Source organism: Strigops habroptila, chromosome 3 (assembly GCF_004027225.2).
Source record: "Strigops habroptila isolate Jane chromosome 3, bStrHab1.2.pri, whole genome shotgun sequence".
NCBI lineage: Eukaryota > Metazoa > Chordata > Aves > Psittaciformes > Psittacidae > Strigops > Strigops habroptila.
In genome coordinates this window covers 50384271-50404114 of record NC_044279.2, presented here as the reverse complement: position 1 = coordinate 50404114, position 19844 = coordinate 50384271, and the positions used below count along the sequence as shown (strand labels likewise).

At 34.9% G+C, this 19844-nt stretch overlaps 1 protein-coding gene across 5 annotated transcripts in view; it reads left to right on the top strand.

The window, feature by feature from the left end:
* Positions 1-19844, top strand: part of ANKS1B (ankyrin repeat and sterile alpha motif domain containing 1B) — a 444013-nt gene that overhangs the window by 41175 nt on the left and 382994 nt on the right. For all 5 annotated transcript variants that reach the window (XM_030479097.1, XM_030479093.1, XM_030479096.1 and 2 more), the window contains exons 2-4: positions 2965-3045; positions 7148-7304; positions 16537-16833. In XM_030479097.1, coding sequence (XP_030334957.1) covers positions 2965-3045; positions 7148-7304; positions 16537-16833 — 535 coding nt within the window. The remainder of the gene's footprint in view (positions 1-2964; positions 3046-7147; positions 7305-16536; positions 16834-19844) is intronic.

Sequence of the window (19844 nt, the reverse complement as noted above, 5' to 3'; positions counted from 1 at the left end):
ATATAGCAAAACCCATAGCAGAATGCCAATCAACTAACCATCTTTTTCTTTAGTCTGTCATTTTCATGTCAACTTTGAAATGCTGCTTCTTACATGTAATTATCTTCAGCTCATAAAAGAGAAAAAAATGTTAATTTTCTCACCAAGTAAAGAGTATTTCCAATTAATATTTGACATCAGTTCGAAAGGTCAATGTTCTTTGTCCACAGTGACAGCAAACTATAATAAGAAGGTCTTTTTGCTGTTGGCAGTGGTGTAAGTAGCATAACAGATTTCAGTTTCTTTGTGCCTCACTTTGGCAAGATATAATGGAAGAAACTAATTGATGATCATGTTTTAATTCAGCATTGACTGAAAAATGATTTTTTTTGCACAAAAAGTGGGTTCGGTTACTTTCTTAAAATTCATTAAGTGATAGATTTTCCTAATTTACTAATATACATAGGGAAAAAAAATCCCAACTTGCTAATGCATGTAAAATTAAGAAGCCTGATTTCTGACTGCATCAAATAATTAGGAGAAACATGTTTTTGAGAACATTCAATATTAATGGTAATCCAGAGAGCTGCTGATCTTCTGTGAAAAAATACTCTTTTCTGGAGGTTGAGTGGTAATTTTGTTCCAGGTTTTTTAGTGTTGCTTTCACAGTAACTATTGAAGTGTTTTAATACACAGATAAATCAATACATTTGATAATTCCTCATATATTTTCTGTGATGGTGATGCCAGAGAAAGGCTCTTTAGGCTTTTTCCTCTTTCTCCACCCCACTTTTCTTTGAAGTCAGATGCTTTTTATGGAGCTAATACACCACTAGAATTTTGCCCTGCTGTATGTGTTTACAGCAGAAGAGCTTTAGGCAAATTTTAGGGTGTAAGAATTTCTACTCACAGACTGTCCAGTTTGAACTCAGTTTTCAGTTATTAAAGCATAAATATCCAGTGTATTTGCTGAACCTGCATTCATTTTGTAGGAAATAATGTTGCAATACTATAGCAATGCAAGACCTCCTAAGAGGGGATGTCTGCACAGGCCCAAGGGAAAAGAGATGCCTGCAGCGAAGTCCTGCTCATGTCTTGTGTGTTCTTTAGTTTGATAACCAAATTCTGATTTTGAGAGTGGGGATTAAAATATAGAATTAGGGGAGAAAAGAACTAGGTTTTTGTTGGTTTTCTGTTTTGTTTTCTTTGGGTGGGGGCTTAAAGGCCTAATGCATCATGAAAAATATATGAACTCATGGATCTCTTACATTTTCAAAAAAACAACCAAAAGGCAAATCCTAACTTAAACCTAAGCAAGCAAGCAAAACCAGGTAAATTAATAGTCTGGTTGTTTATGTGTTTATTTTAATATTTAAAATAAGTAATAAAGTTTTATGTAAAAATATAAAAGAGGTTATAGAATATCAATAGATAAGGACTTCTTTCCTCCCAATAGGTAAGTTTAGCCTGTCTCTGCCATATAAATAACATCTGTCTATTATGGAGGAGCTATAGTTTCAAGGACTCAATTTTTACTACGTCATGAAGTTAAGATAATTTCTTTTAATTGGAAAGATTAGAGTGACTTTCCTAGCTTGAAATTGCCTTCCATAGAAAGAACCATCTGTAGACTTCTGAGTCTAAAAAAAAATTACTTCAGTTTTTGCTTCTTTGCAAGAAATTAAATTGCAGGGAGAGGTGAGGCACTCAGCACTAAGTAGAATTATCCTCAGTGCAGAACATAATGTATTACATAAATAATCTGTATGCATGCAGTATTACTTATGGGAAACAACTGCGTAAATTTATGAGCTAATTAATCATTCAAACACACACAGTGAAAAAAACCCATCAGTCTATAACATCAGTATTCCATAGGTAATAAAATACAGATTCAGAAGTAAAGAATTCTTTAAAAGCATACATTAAGCATGCATGTCATTTTATTGATGTAGATCATGAAAAAAAGTCAGTATGAAAAACTCATTTTACCTATTAGCTTCAGATTATTTTCTTTAAACTGCAGCAGTTGATTCTAAGGTATGAAGTGAAGGGAAAATATGATATTTGACACTGTATTAGCAGCTAAAGAAAACAGATTGTAATTCAGGCTCATAATCTTGTGTTCTGGAAGTTGTAATACTAATGATTGAAAACTGTGTGACAGAAAAAAAGTGCTTTAAGAAAGGATACAGTCGGCTGCAAATGTAGCCAGTTAGAGAAAAATCTGCTGGGAATCAATACGCTTCTGGTATCCAGTTTTCAGGATTTGGGGTTTTTGTTTGTTTTTATCTACTAGCAGTCACATTTTTCTACTTTGAAAGAAAAAAATCTTCTTTACTGTTTTGTGAAGATTCCAGAATAGATAGTGAAACTAGTTACATGGGACATACAATGAACCTGACTGTAAAAATAGGTGATGTAAAATGCAGAAAGATAAAAACAAAAACAAAAAAGATTTTTTTTTTTATATATATGTAATTTATTTCAAAATGTAATTGGTTAAAATGGAAGCTAAAATATCAGGCCAAGTAAAATGAATATATTTACCGTCCCTTTAAAGCATATGATTGGTTCTCATTAATCTTACATTTGTATGAATCTAGACTAACTGACCTAAAGTCAATGAATATATTCTTTTGACAAAAGTAGTGCAAAATCAGATTATACCCTCAATGTAATTACCAGAGTAATACTAGGAGAACAAATCTAACTGAAATGACAGAATAGTTATAAGTGTTTGAGACTGCCCTACATAAAGTTCATGACTGATGTAAAGATGAATGTGTAAAATTATTTTTATAAATAAGTTATATTGATATCAACATTACATTTGCTATTTTAAGTTCTTTTCAAGATAATTTGTCTGTTAATGTTTAATCATACTTGCTGCAGAGATCTTTAGATTATTTATACCTCAAATTTCTGACATTTCTGTACCTGCCAAGCCAAAAAATTAACTTTACAATTGTGCTTTTTTTGCAGCATCTGGCGAGGACCAAATATAAACTGCACAGACAGTTCAGGTTATACTGCTTTGCATCATGCAGCTTTAAATGGACACAAGTAAGTGCCTCACATTTAGTTTTTATGTAGAATGGTATTTAACTACATAATTTAAAAATATGTAGCATAGCACTGGGATTTTCACAGGAGGTTGACAGACCCTGATTTACTGAAATAATCTTATTTCCAGTGGGATATATTAATATAGGAATTTTTGATACTGAGATTGATACTAGCATGTAGTAATGACACACGGGAATTGCAGTTTAGAATCTAATAATTCTGTAATGTTTCTTCCAAATTCTTCCTTGATTTTGAGTAAATTTATTATTGTTACTGCGAGTGGTGGCTCTAATGCTTTTTATTTAGCTGGTGGGAAATTACAACAGAAAATTCTGTAATATACTTGTGTGTGTACGTGCACATGTATAGTGCATTGGATGTTTAAGGAAGCAATATCATGAAATAAACCAGTGTAGATTAATCAACATCAAAGTGAAAGTAGCATGATAAGAATATTCAGTAGTTATACACTTGAAAGAATTAAAAATGGCTATTACCTTGTAGGGGACCTCATAGCTTTTCCCTTCCTCTGCCTACCCAAGCTACCACACGTATATTATATCTCAAGAAGCTTGGGAAAAGCCTGCAAAATCTGCATCAAGGGGTACTGCACAGGCATACCAGTGCAGGTGAACTCCAAGGCACTGACATGTCAGTAAATAATGTGGAAACTTGCTACATATTTTGTTACTAGAACTTGTAATTTGTTCTGTGTTACCTCTGGTGTTACATGTTGTCCCTTGCTACATGTTCCCATTGTATTATGCTGCCAACTGCATGTTGTAATTAAGGCAGAACAAGAATAAAAATTTTAATGAGGTCTATAAAGCTCTAGTGGGATGGACCCCACTGTAACCAAGGTAAGAGCTGCTGCACTTACTGCAGTCCAGATATCCTATTCGTAAACTGCCCATGTTAACACCGACTGGGTATTCACTAAAGAAAATTTTAATGTAAGGCTTTGGGTTATTCCTCTGTGGGAGATAAGGAACTGATCAGAACCCGACTGAAATTAAGCACGATTTGCACTAACATTAATGTGATTTTGGATAATATACGAATCCATAATAATTATATGTTTTGTTTACTCATTTCACAATTTTTGCATTCTTCCTTGGAAAAATTAAAACTTTAGGATGTCTTTTGTTGCGTTCTAGAAACCTGCATATTTTCTTTAGACCAGCTAAATCTTTTGATTCTTTTTCTGAATAAATAAATGAACTGAAGATACTGTTAAAATAGATATTGTGCATTTTCCAAAATTTCAGTTCTGTAGAAAGATTCAGAATCATCCATTAATATATTTTACCTCAATGGAGTTGGGTCTAAGTCCTTAATATGGCCTATTAAACTCAGCCTTTTTTAAAAAGGGAGAAAATCTCATTTCTCTTGTTTATTGTTTATGGATTGTTTCTTGTGCCGTTGCACATTTTTTTTGATTGACAAAAGCCCAAGCCTTAGCTTGCAAAGATTGCTGGGTTTTGTATGTTTAATACTGACTATAAACCAATAGTTATCCAGGAAACTAAAAGTATTGCTGTATAAACACTGAATGTATTAAAGATTTCGAGTGAATCCTAGCAATATAAACTATAAAATCCCAAAACATACAAAAGCCAAGTAGTGTTTTCAGACACAGCGTTGGCCAAACTTCTGCTGAAGTCAGACAGAACTTCAACATGTGGACTTAGGTACAGCCGCAGATATAACTACACCTTTTGGAAAGGTCACAATGGCCGTTGGCTGCTATGACCCCTTACCCTCACAGTGGGGTAAGTAGCAGTTACTGACATCGCATTTATATCCTGTTATATTAAACTACAATGCATCATGAGGTGTTTCATGCTAAATCATGATGGTTCTGGACCTGCTATCCAAGCCATCATACTGATCCTGCTACAATGGTAGCACCGTCAGCAAGAGAATTGGACAGACACCTGGTGTTTGTAATTTCATTAGTCACCACAAATAACAAATAAATAGCTTTACACTCTTTTTCAGATTTGAAACTTGATATTCAAATTCAGTATTGGGTACAACCTTGTGACACAAGAGCCTTCCCACTTAGAAGTTCTTGTCCTTTGAAAACTTTTGGAGTTTCAATTTTTCACAAGTTGCATTAGGATGGACTTGAGAGATTTCAAAGTTCTTCAGGAAAAGACTTAATGACATAAGACTTAATGACCTAAGCAGTAATTTGTGGCTGGGATACCTGCTGGACACCAGTGTTCACGTGCTTGTTTGATCATTGTATGTGATGAATTCTCTCCTCCTCCCCTTATTCTGGAATAGTTCTCTTTTCTTTTGAAACTGTTCTGCTTTATATAAGTAATTAAATCATATCTGGGGCAGGCACTTGAATCTCAGCCTCCTTAAGTAATTTTAGTTAGCCCAGTAATGTTACTGGGCTAAGGGCTGTCAGTCTTCTCTCTGAAATTTATTTCTACAAAATGAAAAAGTTCTGTCAAAGTGCTAAAAAAGACTCGCCCTAGAGAAGTGTGGTGGGTCAGGACATTCTTGAAGGATGAAGGAGATTTAGGTTCTATTTTGTAGCTTGAATCTTGCAACAAACTCTTGCCAATAGTTGCTGTATATCATTATCTACAGATTGCAGTTGCAGGGGTTTTTTTTGATGGTTTTTCTCCCCAGCTAGGTCAATTTCTGTTTCATCTGATTTGTGTCCCTTTCAAACTACTCTGTATCTCTAGCCTTCATTACACTATATCTACTGCAAGACCAACTATTATTACATGAGAAGTCTCTCAAACCTTATTTGTACTAAAAAATTTCTCTCAGGAGTCACTTTTCTGGAACCTTCTGTGTAGCAAGTCTTTCTGTAGTTGAGCTGCTTTTCCTTGGTTGTTTTCATGTTATCTGAGCTGGTCAAGACTAAGCAAAACCCAGCTTAAAGTCTCCTCCAAAGCCTAGATGTGATGACTCCATTATCTCCATGAAATCTGCTGAATACAAGTGAGAGTTTCTTTTGACCTGGATGTATTCACTCTTACTTGCCACATTTTTCTCTTGATAGGCAATTAAATAGGGTCCCATCAAGGTTGGGAGAACAATTGCTTTGGGATTTACCTTCTGTCTTAATTTGTAGTCAAGGGCTTAGCTTTTAGTCATAGCATAGGCTGCATTGAGCTCCCTCCCCGCTCTGATTTTTTGAGCCAAAACAGTAAGAGACAGTGTTTCCATATTCAACAAAAATGTGCATGGAACTGCCCACACTGGATAATAGATGCTATTAACCTAGTAACTAATGAGGCCTGACTGTGTCAAACTATCAGAAGACAAATGGAGAGGTAAGACAGAATTTATTTACTTTCTGACAGACTTGGTAACATGATCATACTGCACAGTTGATTTTTATGTTCAACTTTTGAAGTTAAGTACAGGGATGCAATATACCAGTTTATACTAATCTTTAATTTAATATATGATAAGCCGCACTGAAAATACCGAGAAGAATATAATAAGAATTAAAATATTAAAAGTAATATTTTTTCATCAATTCTTTCAGGAAGCTGGATGTGGGAAGTGAAAATAGAAGCAGTTATTCCAGAGAAGATAGTATATATCTAACTAGGTCTTCATTAAATTGTTTACACTATCTTTGAGATAATGCCTTACAGAAGAAAAACTGTTGCTTAAGCCTTACTGCAAGAACCATGTTCGTAAAGCTACCCTCTTGCCTTCCTGCCTCCAGAACTCAGCAATGATGGGGACAGGAGTACTTCTCTGCCTTTAGTGCCTGGAAGGTTTGGCTTGAGAGACATGCATGTGGCCTGGACTGGCAAATTCTAATAATGATTCCATGGCCAGGTGATCAATCCTGTTGAAATAAACAGATTCAGAGAACCAATGATTACAGTGTTGATGGGTGTTCATAGAAGTAAGAAACATTACAATTAATAACATTTTGGCTATGTTTTACCATCTATTTCATTCTTAGAAATGATTGGTCTTCATTTTTGTATCTGTTTCTCTTGAAATACAGGGGTTTTTCAGAGTAAAAACTTTGGTAATACATGTATGTTCATGTAGAAACTTGTAATAATCTTCCTGTCAATTTTTAGATTTACTTCCTGTTTTCCAGGGATATAGTTCTCAAATTACTTCAGTATGAAGCATCAACTAATGTGGCAGATAATAAAGGTTATTTTCCTATTCACTTGGCTGCTTGGAGAGGAGATGTAGACATTGTGAAGATTCTTATCCATCATGGGCCATCACACTCCAGAGTGAATGAACAGGTGAAGTGCTAAAAATATTTGTGTATATTATCAGAAAAAAGCAGCACATATTCTTTAGGTCTGGCAAATTTATAGCCAAGTTGTAAAAAGAAATCCTATTTTCCATTGTTTCAGTAACTTCTTCTCCAAGACTAATAAAATCTTCTAGTATGAGCATACCAGCTATCTTCCTTCTGGATGGGACTTACCTAAAGGATATTAGATTTTAAAAGTATGAAAAAACCTTCTGCTTGTTTCTGAAAAATCATACAAAGACATACTGTAACTACGCATCTTATATATATGTTAAAGTAAATTTGCATAAACTGTGTCTTTTTTACTTCATTAGATATTAAATTGAGATAAGATTAATATTCTTGCTATATTGTGAGTGTACTGTAAATGAATTGATATGCAGAGATAAATGACAAACCAGATGGACTGCATGTACAGCAGAAAGGACACATAAATACCAGGAAAAAATGATGAGGGTATTACAGTAGGTAAAGGCAGGATAAGTGTGTTGCATTCTGTTGTCAAACATGGCACACCTCTTTTCATTCTGTGTATTCTTATATGGTCCATTTGTAGGATTAATATTTAAAAATATAAAGAAAGAAGGCAATTAAAATCTGACACGGTCTGCAGTCAGCTGAACTGCCTGAGGACTGGAAGTAAGCTGTGAAAGATGAGTAGTAACTGTAAGTTACTGAATTTGGCAGGGTAATCAGGAAATTATTGGAATGTAAAGGTGGGAGTCAGCTCCAGATCCTGATCTAAATTTTAGTGTCTACATTGTCTGCATAAACTGTGCTTGCCGTGCACTGTTTTATCCCCAGAGGAAAAAATATTCTAGTCAGTGTAATCAAAGGAGCCAACAAGGTTTATTCAGATGACCAAAAGTAAGGCACGTGGAGTGGTTGATGGACTCCAAGTAAGGTGCCCTACAGCACCTCAAATGGCAAAGTACAATCTAACGAATAAATTGCACTCTCTGTGTGTACGTTAGTGTGGGCAAACTGTGAGAAAATGAGAAATGCTTGACCTAAATTGCAAACACTTAGCCAGTGTGAACTGCCCTTCTTTCAATAATCTGTTTGATATCTGAGGTTATACACTTAGCCATTGGAATCAATACAATAACTACGATGTGTATGATATGACTATCAAGTATTAGTACAGGAAATATAGGAAAATAAAGTGGCAAAACGTGACAGTCTTCTGAAGAATCCTATAATACTCTGACTCATCCAAGAAAAAATACAAAAAACAACGTGTCATTCTGTGGTTTGAGTTGCAGATTAGGAGTTTCTCTGAGTTTCTCATTCTTATCAGCTGTTGCATTCAGGGTGAAAACAGTTGAATTGTAGGATTATTTTTTTTGTCAAGGAGAAGGGGTTTTCTCAGTTTTATTTCTGCAGCAGAATAAAAAGGCAACTTTCTGATCCCATGTTATCCATTTGCTTGAAGAGATTCTTTATACTCTGCTGACAAAAAACTGGAAGCTGTGAAGGAACTTGAGAGAGAGGGATAGCGAAAAAGATTTCAGTAAGATGAGCAAGAGAAATTTAAATTCAAACCTACTTCTCCCCAATCCCAAATATATATCCAGACTTCTAGAATATTCTCAAACTTGATTAGGTGTGCTGTCCAGTCTCTCTGGTTTGATCACTGAAGCAAATAAGCAGGGATACATCCGATTCTATACCTTGCTGACTCAAAAAAGGTCTTCTTGTCAGATCTGCAGTTTATGCACTTCATCCAAAAACTTCGTAATGGAAAACGTGTGAGCAATCCTCACAAGAAATGTTGGACCTTAAGTCATCTTTAAGTTAAATTGAAGCATACACAGATCTTCTGACTTTGTAAATCTGCTGGTGGACCACTTTGCTGGTGCCAACTTTCCCCTGCTAATTAGCACTCTACACAGGAGAATATTGCCCATATCATGGAATGATACCATGTCGATATAAAGCCATCTCCACCCATATATCTTCAAATAACACGAGACTGGCATCTTCACCTTCATACGTCCTGTACATTCATTCTCATGAGTATAGATTTCTGAAGCTTTTGCTTATTTGCAGGTAGGCTTTATAAGTGAGGGGGTTCCTTGTAGCTCTCAGCTTCTCTCAGATCTGTAAAGCTGAAGTAACAGCTTATAAGAAATCCTGGGATTTTTCTCTCTTGTTTTTTCTTCCGAGAGTTGGAGAGAAGAATAGCCATTTTCTTTTTTAACTCACTAAATAATATACTCAAGTCAGATGACTTTTTTTTTCCTGATTTTTGTTTGTTTGCTTGTTTGGGTTTTTTTTTGGGGGGTGGTTTGTTTGGTTTTTTTTGGTTGTTGGTTTGTTTTGTTTTGTTTCTTTCCTTTGGAATATATGTGCTTTCAGTTTAAGGAAATTTTCAGTTTAAGGAATAATTTTGTTCATGATTTAAAAATTATTGCAACTAATTTGTAATACATTTTTGCTTTTCTTCTATTTTATTGAAATTCTATGTAAAAGAAATGCTTCTAAAAACTTCAGTGAAAGTAATGAACACTACCATAAAGAAATAAATGAGAAGCTCATGATGCATAAATGTGTATTACATGAATTAATGGAGTTTATACGGTATACTGTAAATTAATTGAACTACATTCTACCTATTTAAAATGCAGTTAACTAGCATCATAGGATCATATCCAGCCATATCCAGCATCTAAAGCTCTGAATGCCCCCTACTGTTCCTATTACATAAAATAGAAAAAAACCCCAAACAGTAAAGAGGCGAACAGTTAAATGATGATTATTTTATGGGGGTGGCGGAATGTTGACTGGCAACTCTATGCACAAGAAACATTTACAGCATAACAATTATGTAGGAATGATTCTATCACTATTTAATACAGAGCTCTCAGTTCACATGCATGGTGTATGTTTTAAATTACAAAATATGATGAAATTACAAAACGTGTTTAAACTTCATTCATGAAGACTTGAAAATATGTAAATTATAATTGAATGAAGATTGATTAGGTAGTATGAGTTCAAGATTTGTTATTAATTAATAACAAATATAATAAAAAGGTGTGCTGGTAACAGTCAAACTACCTACATGTTTTTTTATATAAAAACATCTGGGTAGCAAAAACATTTATTATGGCAACAGACATCATAAAATTACATAATTGATAAGAAAACCTAATCTACAAAAAAAAAAACCCCACCAAAAACCCAACAGCCACATACACGTCAATATGCAGTGTTAGGTATTAGTGCAGGAAATGACATGCAAAAAGGGTGAATGGCATCAGGGAGGAACATCAAGTTCAAAGTATATATTTTAATATATATGAAGAATATGAATAGTGAAAAATTTACACAAAAAATGTGACCACTTCTGAAATTTCTTGGTGATGTTCTCTGTTTTGTGATTCTGCCTGTTTTTCTTTATAGACATAGCACATCTTTTTCCTCACATTTATGTATTTCATGTACTCTAGAATGTGCCCATGCATCAAATTGTAATTTTCATAAAAAACATTTCCTTAATGCCTTTTGACACTTCTTCTGCAATGTGAAGGAAAAGAGTTCAGGATGCATTCATAATATGTGAATACCTAACAGCTAATGTATTTACTGACTTCCCCAAATCATCAAAATGAAACACAGAGATAATATGCTTCTCGGAGACACCTCAGGGACTTCCAGAAGTACAATTCAGTTCCAAAGTAGCCTGCAAACTCAATAATTTTCAAGTTCTGCATTTGATGTACACCTCCCTACCCCCTTAAATTAGAGACGACGTGGATGAATTTCAGAATTTCCCTTGAAAATCTTATTATACTTAAAAAAAAAAAAAAGTGCAGAAGCAATCTTTTTGATTTGAGTAGATTGTAGCAATAAATTTGAAGAAAACATTTATTCAAAGTAGTCAACCAAATTACAGAATTACTTTTTTATTATGCTTCCATGTAAGTAAAGGTGAATTTCAATGGGAAGTCAGTTGATTTGGTTTTGATTCACACTGGGTAATTTGCAGCAGATTTTTTTCCAATAACTTATACAGAAATTGTCTTTTGAAAAAATACATCTAAATCCAAGCATTCTCAAAGTTATGGGACAGTGGCATCTTTCTGTTTATCATATTGTTCTTATGTCGTAAAAATATTCATTAGAACATGTTCATTGAATCATAAAGTCACAGAATGGTTTGAGTTGGAAAGGACTTTAAAGATCATCCAGTTCCAACCCTCCAGCCATGGGCAGAGACACCTTCCACCAGACCAGGCTGCTCAAAGCCCTGTCCAAACCTGGCCTTGAACACTGCCAGGGATGGGGCAGCCACAACTCCAGGCAACCTGTGCCAGAGTCTCACCACCCTCGTCATAAAAAATGTCTTCCTAATGTCCTATCCTTATATCTAAATCTGCCCTCTTTCAGTTTGAAACCATTTCCCTTTGTCCTGTCACTACAGGCTCTGGTAGAAAGTCTCTCCGTCTTTCTTAAAAGTCCCCTCTATATATTGAAAAGCTCCAGTAAGTCCTCTCCAGAGTTTTCTCTTCTTCAGGCTGAATAAGCCCGTCTCAGTGTGTCTTCATAGGAGAGGTGTTTCAGTCCTCTGATCATCTTCATGGCCCTCCTATGGACTCACTCCAACAGGTCCATATCTTTCTCGTGCTGGGTACCCCAGAGCTGAACGCAGTACTCCAGGTTGGATCTCATGAGACTAGAGGGTGAGAATCACCTCCCTCAACCTGCTGGCCAGAATTCTTTTGATGAAGCCTAGCATATGGTTAGCTTTCTGGGCTGCAAGTTCATATTGCAGGCTCATGTCTGATTTTTCATCCACCAGTGTCCCCAAGTCCTTGTCTGCAGGGATGCTCCTAATAATTTAATTACTGAGTCTGTATTAGGAATTGCCTTGACCTGGTTGCAATTTTTTGTGCTTGGCCTTGTTGAACTTCATGAGATTCACATGGTCCCACTTCTCAAGCCTGTAACAGTACCTCTGGATGGCATCTCTTCCCTCTAGTGTATCAGGTGCACCACTGAGCTGGACGTCATCCATAAACTCGCTGAGGGTGTGCTAAATCCCACTGTCTGTGTCACTGATGATCATATAGGTCCCAATATATGCCCTAGGGGGACACCACTGGAAAGTTCGTCAGGGATTAGAATTCATAGGTTTAAACTGCACTGAGAAGCAAAAAATAGGATAGAGCAGGGTAGCATGCAGTAAAGAATTTCAGTGCCTTAGTATGAATTTGTTGTAGATTGAAGAAGAAACAAAGAAACATAGTAGTGCTAGAAGTGGAAGGAAATGTCGAACTATGTTACTTATGAGTATTTCTCTTCTTATAACTGAAATTTCTAGTTCAAGTAAAATAATGTAAGTTTTATTACATTTCTGTTGCAAATAATTGTAAACTACTTGTATCTCTTAAAATGTTTCTTCCACTCCAGGAAATACACTTTTATAGCATCCTCCATCTTAGGGGTCTCTGGGAATGCTGAACCAACTGTGTCTATCTGATAGGCATTCCTTCCTTTCCTAAATTTGAAGGTGGCAGACTCTGTCAAAACCTACTTAAAAACTCTATCCTCTCTCCTCAGTAAAACCTCTTGCTTCCAAGGTGAATTATTTTATGTGAGTAGTATTAAATTGTCAAAGTGGATAAATTTAGAGAGCATTTAAATAAGTTTTAATTCTCTCTTTGAAAGTTAAAAAATCATTCTGTCTTTTATACCTGAATTGGGTTGATTAATTTACATTTTAAAGAGAGAAGGATGTTTTATTAACTTTTAATTAGGTAGTACCTCTCAGCTCTGATAACGCAATATATCCAGTGCTGCTTCTGACCTGCATATGTATGAGTAATTTAAATATCACATTTGTCCAGGTTGAAGTCTTCTATTGTATTTCAGTGATACCTAATTCTTTTTAATTTTGAATGAGTTTGATTTGTCATTAACTGAAATGCAGCTTTCATTTAGCAAATGCAAAGAAACAAGCTATGCAAAAAATATTCAACAATGTTCATTTGAAAATAATATTTTTTTCACATTTACACGTGCTTTTATGCACCATGCTCTTTTGAAATGTATATATATATATTTCTTTTTTTCGTTGCATGAAAATTCATCTGGATATCCTTTATTTAGAGGGAGAAAATTTTGGTTTGCTTCACAACAGCAGTGATGCGAACTGATTGGTCTCTATGTGTCTATACCTGTGGCTGAAATTTTGGCCAGTCACCACATTTTGAGAAAAAAGCTGCAGTTAATCTAATGTTTATATCTCTTTAAAAATTTAATCAGAATGCTTTTAAACTATGATATGAGACTGTTAGCACAAGATTCCAGATAGTTTATATAATTTCTAGAAATGCTTAAAAAAATTGAAACCTTAGCAGATATTGGATAGCTAGATCTATTTGACAGTTGTATAGCAAATCTCTGTTTTGCTGTTTACCTCATAGAATGTGGATATAGTTATACAACTAATATTTTTGTGTAACTGTTTCCATCAGATTTGTAAATAGCGTAACTGTAGGCATAAATTATAGTAATTGGTCATTTTATGTGCAATTATCTGATTTTCATGCTTCATTGTGGGAATTGTACACAAAATTAGACTGCAATTGGCTGTTCATCTATAGAGTTCTGTCCATGAACTATTGAAAATCTAAAAATAAATTGGCCCAGAAAGCCAACTGTATCCTGGGCTGCATAAAAAGGAACGTGACCAGCAGGTCAAAGGAGGTGATCCTGCTCTCCTCTGCCCTCTGCTCTCGTGAGACCTCACTTTGAGCACTGTGTGCAGTTCTGGTGTCCTCAACATAAGAAGGACATGGAGCTGTTGGAGCGAGTCCAGAGGAGGGCTACGAGGATGATCAGGGGGCTGGAGCATATCCTATATGAAGACAGTCTTAGAAAGTTGGGGCTGTTCAGCCTGGAGAAGAGAAGGCTGCATGGAGACCTCATAGCAGCCTTCCAGTATCTGAAGGGGGCCTACAAGGGTGCTGGGGAGGGACTCTTCATCAGGGATTGCAGCAACAGAACAAGGGGGAATAGGTTTAAACTTAAACAGGGGAAGTTCAGGTTAGATATAAGGAAGTTCTTTACTGTGAGGGTAGTGAGGCACTGGAACAGGTTGCCCAGAGAAGCTGTGAATACTCCATCCCTGGCAGTGTTCAAGGCCAGGCTGGACAGAGCCTTGGGCAACGTGGTCTAGTGTGAGGTGTCCCTGCCCATGGCAGGGGGTTGGAACTAGATGATCTTATCCTTTCCAACACTAACCATTCTGTGATTCTATGATTCTATGATTCTGTGCTTGTCATTTGTGTCTATACCTGTGGCTGAAATTTTGGGTATAGCACCATACATAAAAATATTGCTTTGCCCAATCCTGTATATAGGATATGCGAAAGAACACTAGAACACAAAAAGCATGTCACAGGTTATTGATAGAACATTGCAGCCATGCATTATTGTGATAGTACGTATTTTAACCTGAATTTATGGTCTATGTAATAGAGAAAGACCGCGTGGTGGTCTGAATAATGCACACTAGTCATCAAGCCATGTCTGCCAACTGAAACTTCTCACTTTCTACCTGGCTCTTCTGCAGCTTCTGTCTTGCAGTTTAGCAGGAAACACATTCCAGTCTCTGGGATCTTGTGTGGTTTTGCAGACACCTGAAGATTTTATCTCCAACATTAATTTATCTGAACGTATTGATCTGTCTCTTCTGTCTCCAAGGTTCATCTGAGTAATTTTAAACTACAAGATGAGATAAAATTGACAACAGTGTTATTACAACCACAAACCCAAGAATTTTCTTGATTACAGAATTAGAAACATTGTTACTAGAAAGAAAAAAAGTTGTGCCCCTTTTCACCTTTCTAGATATTATCATGCAACATGAATTTTCTTATTCTAGCTAGCTTTTGAGTTAAAAGCTAGAGCCTCATTTCTCCGATTTTCTCACCCTTTCTGTCTTGCAAAAGACAAATATTTTTTTCTATTTTCAGTTCTTTGTCCTAAGAACTTTCTTCAATTTTTTCCTTGAGAAATAAAGCCTATGAGTTTGGATTTATCTCTTCTCGTTGCTTTAGAATTATATTTCTAGCCTTCCTTAGTATCTTTTTTGAATTTACATTAATTTTTTATTTCTTTATATGATAGGTTAGCTTAATGGCTTTCTACTTTTACAACATTTTCAAAACTCACAAGTTTTTATAAATCATATATCAGAAGAGGCATTGAATGCACACAATTTTAAAATTTATAGTGTCTAGCCTATTTTAAGTCTTCATAAAGACTACATAAGATATATTAATAATATAAATGGCATCTAAAATTCAGAGAACTCTATAAATAATTTTCCTTCATCTCAGCCTGAAGTTATTTGTCTGTTTGGGATTGCAAGTATACAGGCAGAACTGGAAGAAAACAATTAAATAAGATACTACTTATTCTCAATATTTATTTATTACTAAGATCATTAAATATTGTTTGGGGAAAGACTTGGGGAGCATCACTTTATAAAGTAAAAAATTATTCAATCCACACTTACAAATACTCATGTGCCATAAACCACACACATACATCTCCCTGGAGCTCTGAGAAAACTAGCTGCTTATGTGATGTGCTGTCTTTCTAATATCTACAGTTGCTGTTTGCTTACTTTCAAGCTTTGATTGTTGTCTTGATAGAAACTTTTATAGCGATATATGGAACTAGCCTTGTGCCCGATACATTTTAATTACACAGTTTTTCTCTGTAATTTCACAACTCTAATAACAAACTGCTATGATTTAAAAGCAGTGTCCTGGGTTCAGTTGTAACAGTTATTTTTCTGCTTCTTAGTAGCACTTAAACTGAGAGTAGAGACTTAAATGTTGGAGTATTTCTAAGAGAAAGACTCAACTATGATTTCAGGACAGTTGAATCAAGAAGAGTTACAGATTTTGGCATATCATGAGCAACAAGGTTTTTTGGGGCATTTTGTTAAAGATGGATCGGGAATAGTGTGGACACAGAGGGACCAGGTCTACTGGACAGCCACAAAGCTGAAGTATTAATGTATAATTAGTAAAATTTTAGTGGAAGCATTTAGTGAAGCATTTAACATACATTACCATACATTATATTGCAAACCCTGTCTGTGTAGTGGTCTCATACAGGCAATTTATAGAAGCTGAGCAATTCTATTGTGTGATTAAACATGAATTTCTGAAGCTTTTGTTTTGTTTTAACAGAACAATGAAAATGAAACAGCGCTGCATTGTGCAGCTCAATATGGTCATTCAGAAGTAGTTGCTGTTCTGTTAAAAGAGCTAACAGACCCTACAATAAGGAACAACAAACTAGAAACACCTCTGGATCTGGCAGCACTCTATGGACGTCTGCGTGTTGTAAAAATGATCATCAAAGCATATCCAAACCTGATGAACTGTAATACAAGAAAACACACCCCTTTGCATCTTGCTGCGCGTAATGGCCACAAAGCTGTTGTACAGGTGCTTCTCGAGGCTGGGATGGATGTCAGCTGCCAAGTTAGTGTGTAATTACTTTCTTCCCTTCTTCTTTTCCTCATTTCTTAATATCTTTCCTTACTTTCATTTATCATTAGAATATGATTCAAATGAATAACTTCTAACATTTTTTCTTTTAAAATACGCTTTCATTTACTTTATTAGAAATGCTGCAGGTGATATGTAATACAGATTTATTTTTTACAACCCACATGATGAGTTTGAAGGGATAACTCAAGAAAGATACATGTCTTCAAAGCTGAGTATATGTTTTAATGTTGTTTTGAGACAGGTAGATATACAGATCCTATCAATCATTTATGTAGGTGTCTATATATATATTTTTGTTTACAACATTGGCTTTAATGATCCTAAGCTGATGTTCTAAAGTTATGGCTCTAAATGGTCTGAAATCTAAAACAATTTTTGACTGAGGACTCATTTTCCCAAACTTCGATTTTCTGCTTTTCTAAACACTTGTATAAATCTAAAACAAAAATCTATAGGAATACACTCTTGCAGCTACTGACTCCAACCTGTTAGCTGTTTGGTGCACCTAGTTCAATGCACAGTAAGTTACAATGGTGTAAAAGGGGTAACTTTAAATAAAAGTAGACATAGATTGGAAAAGATACGAGGTATAGCAGCAGTAAATTTTTTGTCCAATCCTTTGTAGTGGAAAGTGTCCAAGCCTTTTAACTACAGAGGACCTGATTCTGTTACATGTGAAGTCTTGCCTCAGTCTTAAAATTTCTCTTGATTTGATTGACAGCACTGTATTTGAATTTAAAGTACATTTTATCTTCAGATTTAAAGTAGCCTTCTTGCTGTCTGGGTATATACAATATGCTTTGAATTAAGGTTGTTTCAGCTTTTATATTTATTTTCAGATAAACCAACTAACCAAACATAATTAAATCTACTTTTAGACTTGCATCCAGGCATTCATTACCAATAGATGACTTAATAAATCTCATGAACCTTGCCTAAAATTTGACTAAGTTTTATAATAATTTTAAGTGTTAGGTGCATTTAATCTGACAGCTTTGTACACATAATTCCCTTTTATATAGAAGGATTGTACCTGGATTAAATGCACTTTTGTTATTTCTGGATTCTTCCATCAAGGTCACAATTTTCAGCTTTTGAGAAAAGGAATATAAAGTGAGAAAAGAAAGATTAAAAAAAAAAAAAAAAAGGGCAAACCAGAAAATCAACATATTTTAAGATTTAAAATGGATAAACTCAAATGCCTTCAGAATGAAAAGGTGGTAAAATTGTTTTGCTACTTTTATTAGCTCTATTATCTTTTGAATTAACATTGTCATTGCTTTGAACTATTTCAAACTGAAACATGTTTTTTCCAATGGTTTGCCTACTTGAGTATTTGCCTACCTTTATGCTTCCAATTTAATTTGCTTTTGATTTTCTTTACCAGAAAGTGGTACACTTTGAAAGGTTAATACAAGCAGTTCTTTTGATTCAGTTGTCCTTTACTATTACTATGTCTTCAGTAATTCAGAAAAGTTTAATGCTAAAGCAACACACAACAGAACCCTTCAATACCTGTTTCTGAATGTATGATTTCTCTTCTATTTAGCAAATGAATGAGGAAAAAGTCAGAAAGAAGCTGATGCCTGAATTGATGTTTAAGAAGTAGAATAATTGAAGAAAAATGGTCTCTGTTACGGCAACTTACTTACAAACTGACGGTTACATGGGGGTTGAATGTTACACAATTCTTTTATGAAATGTGTTCTTCCTCTTATGTAATCTAGATAATTTTAGCACTACTGTGAATTCTCCTAAGCCATTTCTATCTATAGTTACACCAAAAGTTTTTCCCTGGTCTTTAAAAAAATACAGTGGCTGCAAATTCTGTAGTCTTCTTTTAAGAAATATGAGATTCTTTTAGTACCAGTCATCTGTTTGCCATCAACATTAAAATTCTAGGACCCTTTTTCTTTTTAAAAAATTCTTATTCATTTTAAGTAATTTATATTCTTATTTTTCTTTGCCATTCTTAGAATTTTTTTTCCCCCACTGGGTAATCTTGTTTCTTCTGTGTATGTCCTACTTGACATATAATTTATTTTCTCACCAGTATACATATTCTCCATCAATATGTTCCTTTTCATTCAGCATCTTAGCATACTGGCAAGTTGGCTCTGTACATATTATTAGCTTATTACTTCTATAATCTCTGAAAAATTCTTTATTGATGATTACTGGCAGCTTAGTAAACTAAGCAGAGCATACAGTACCAGCCTGTTACTTAAAACTGAACTCAGCTCTTTTAATATGAATTAAATTGCTCTGCATCACTTGAGATGATTGAGAAAGAGCAATATGCAAAGTATAAGCCCATGTGGTAAATAAAATTGTACACATTCATACACATTAAATAAATTCAGCTTATCAGTGGTAAAGAGCTCTCAGAATGTTGAGAGACAATTATAGAAGTAGCCTATCTGCTATCACTCTGCGATTGTACATATTTATTTATTTAAATGGGAAGTTTACTATAGCCATGTTATCTTTCTCTTCTGTACTTCCTGAGCACTTCTAATCATAGTAAATATTTGGACTAATAAAAGACACCATTTAATTTTTGATTGAATTAATCACACATTTTATTCATTTCCCAGGTCTATCCAATATCCTTCAATCTGAAATTATTTAGAAGTGGGCAATACAAATCTGCTTCATCTCTTTATGCTTTGAAGTTTTCATTTAAATTGAAACATATGAAAAATACACAGGTTTTGGGTGAGTGATAGATTTTGGGCCCTCAGTAACATAAGATACTGCACAGTTCAGTGTGTTTCATGTAAATAGTAATTTTATAATTGTAAATACCTTGAATACTTGGCCCCTTCTGCTTATCCAACTCTCATCTATCCCTATTTGCCTTCCCTGTCTGTTTCTGTAATGATGGCAATTTCCGTTGCTTATCACTGTAGCTCTTCTGCAAAAAGCTATGCCCCTTCCTTTTTGCTGTCACTATGTATGGAGGATATTCCATGAATCAA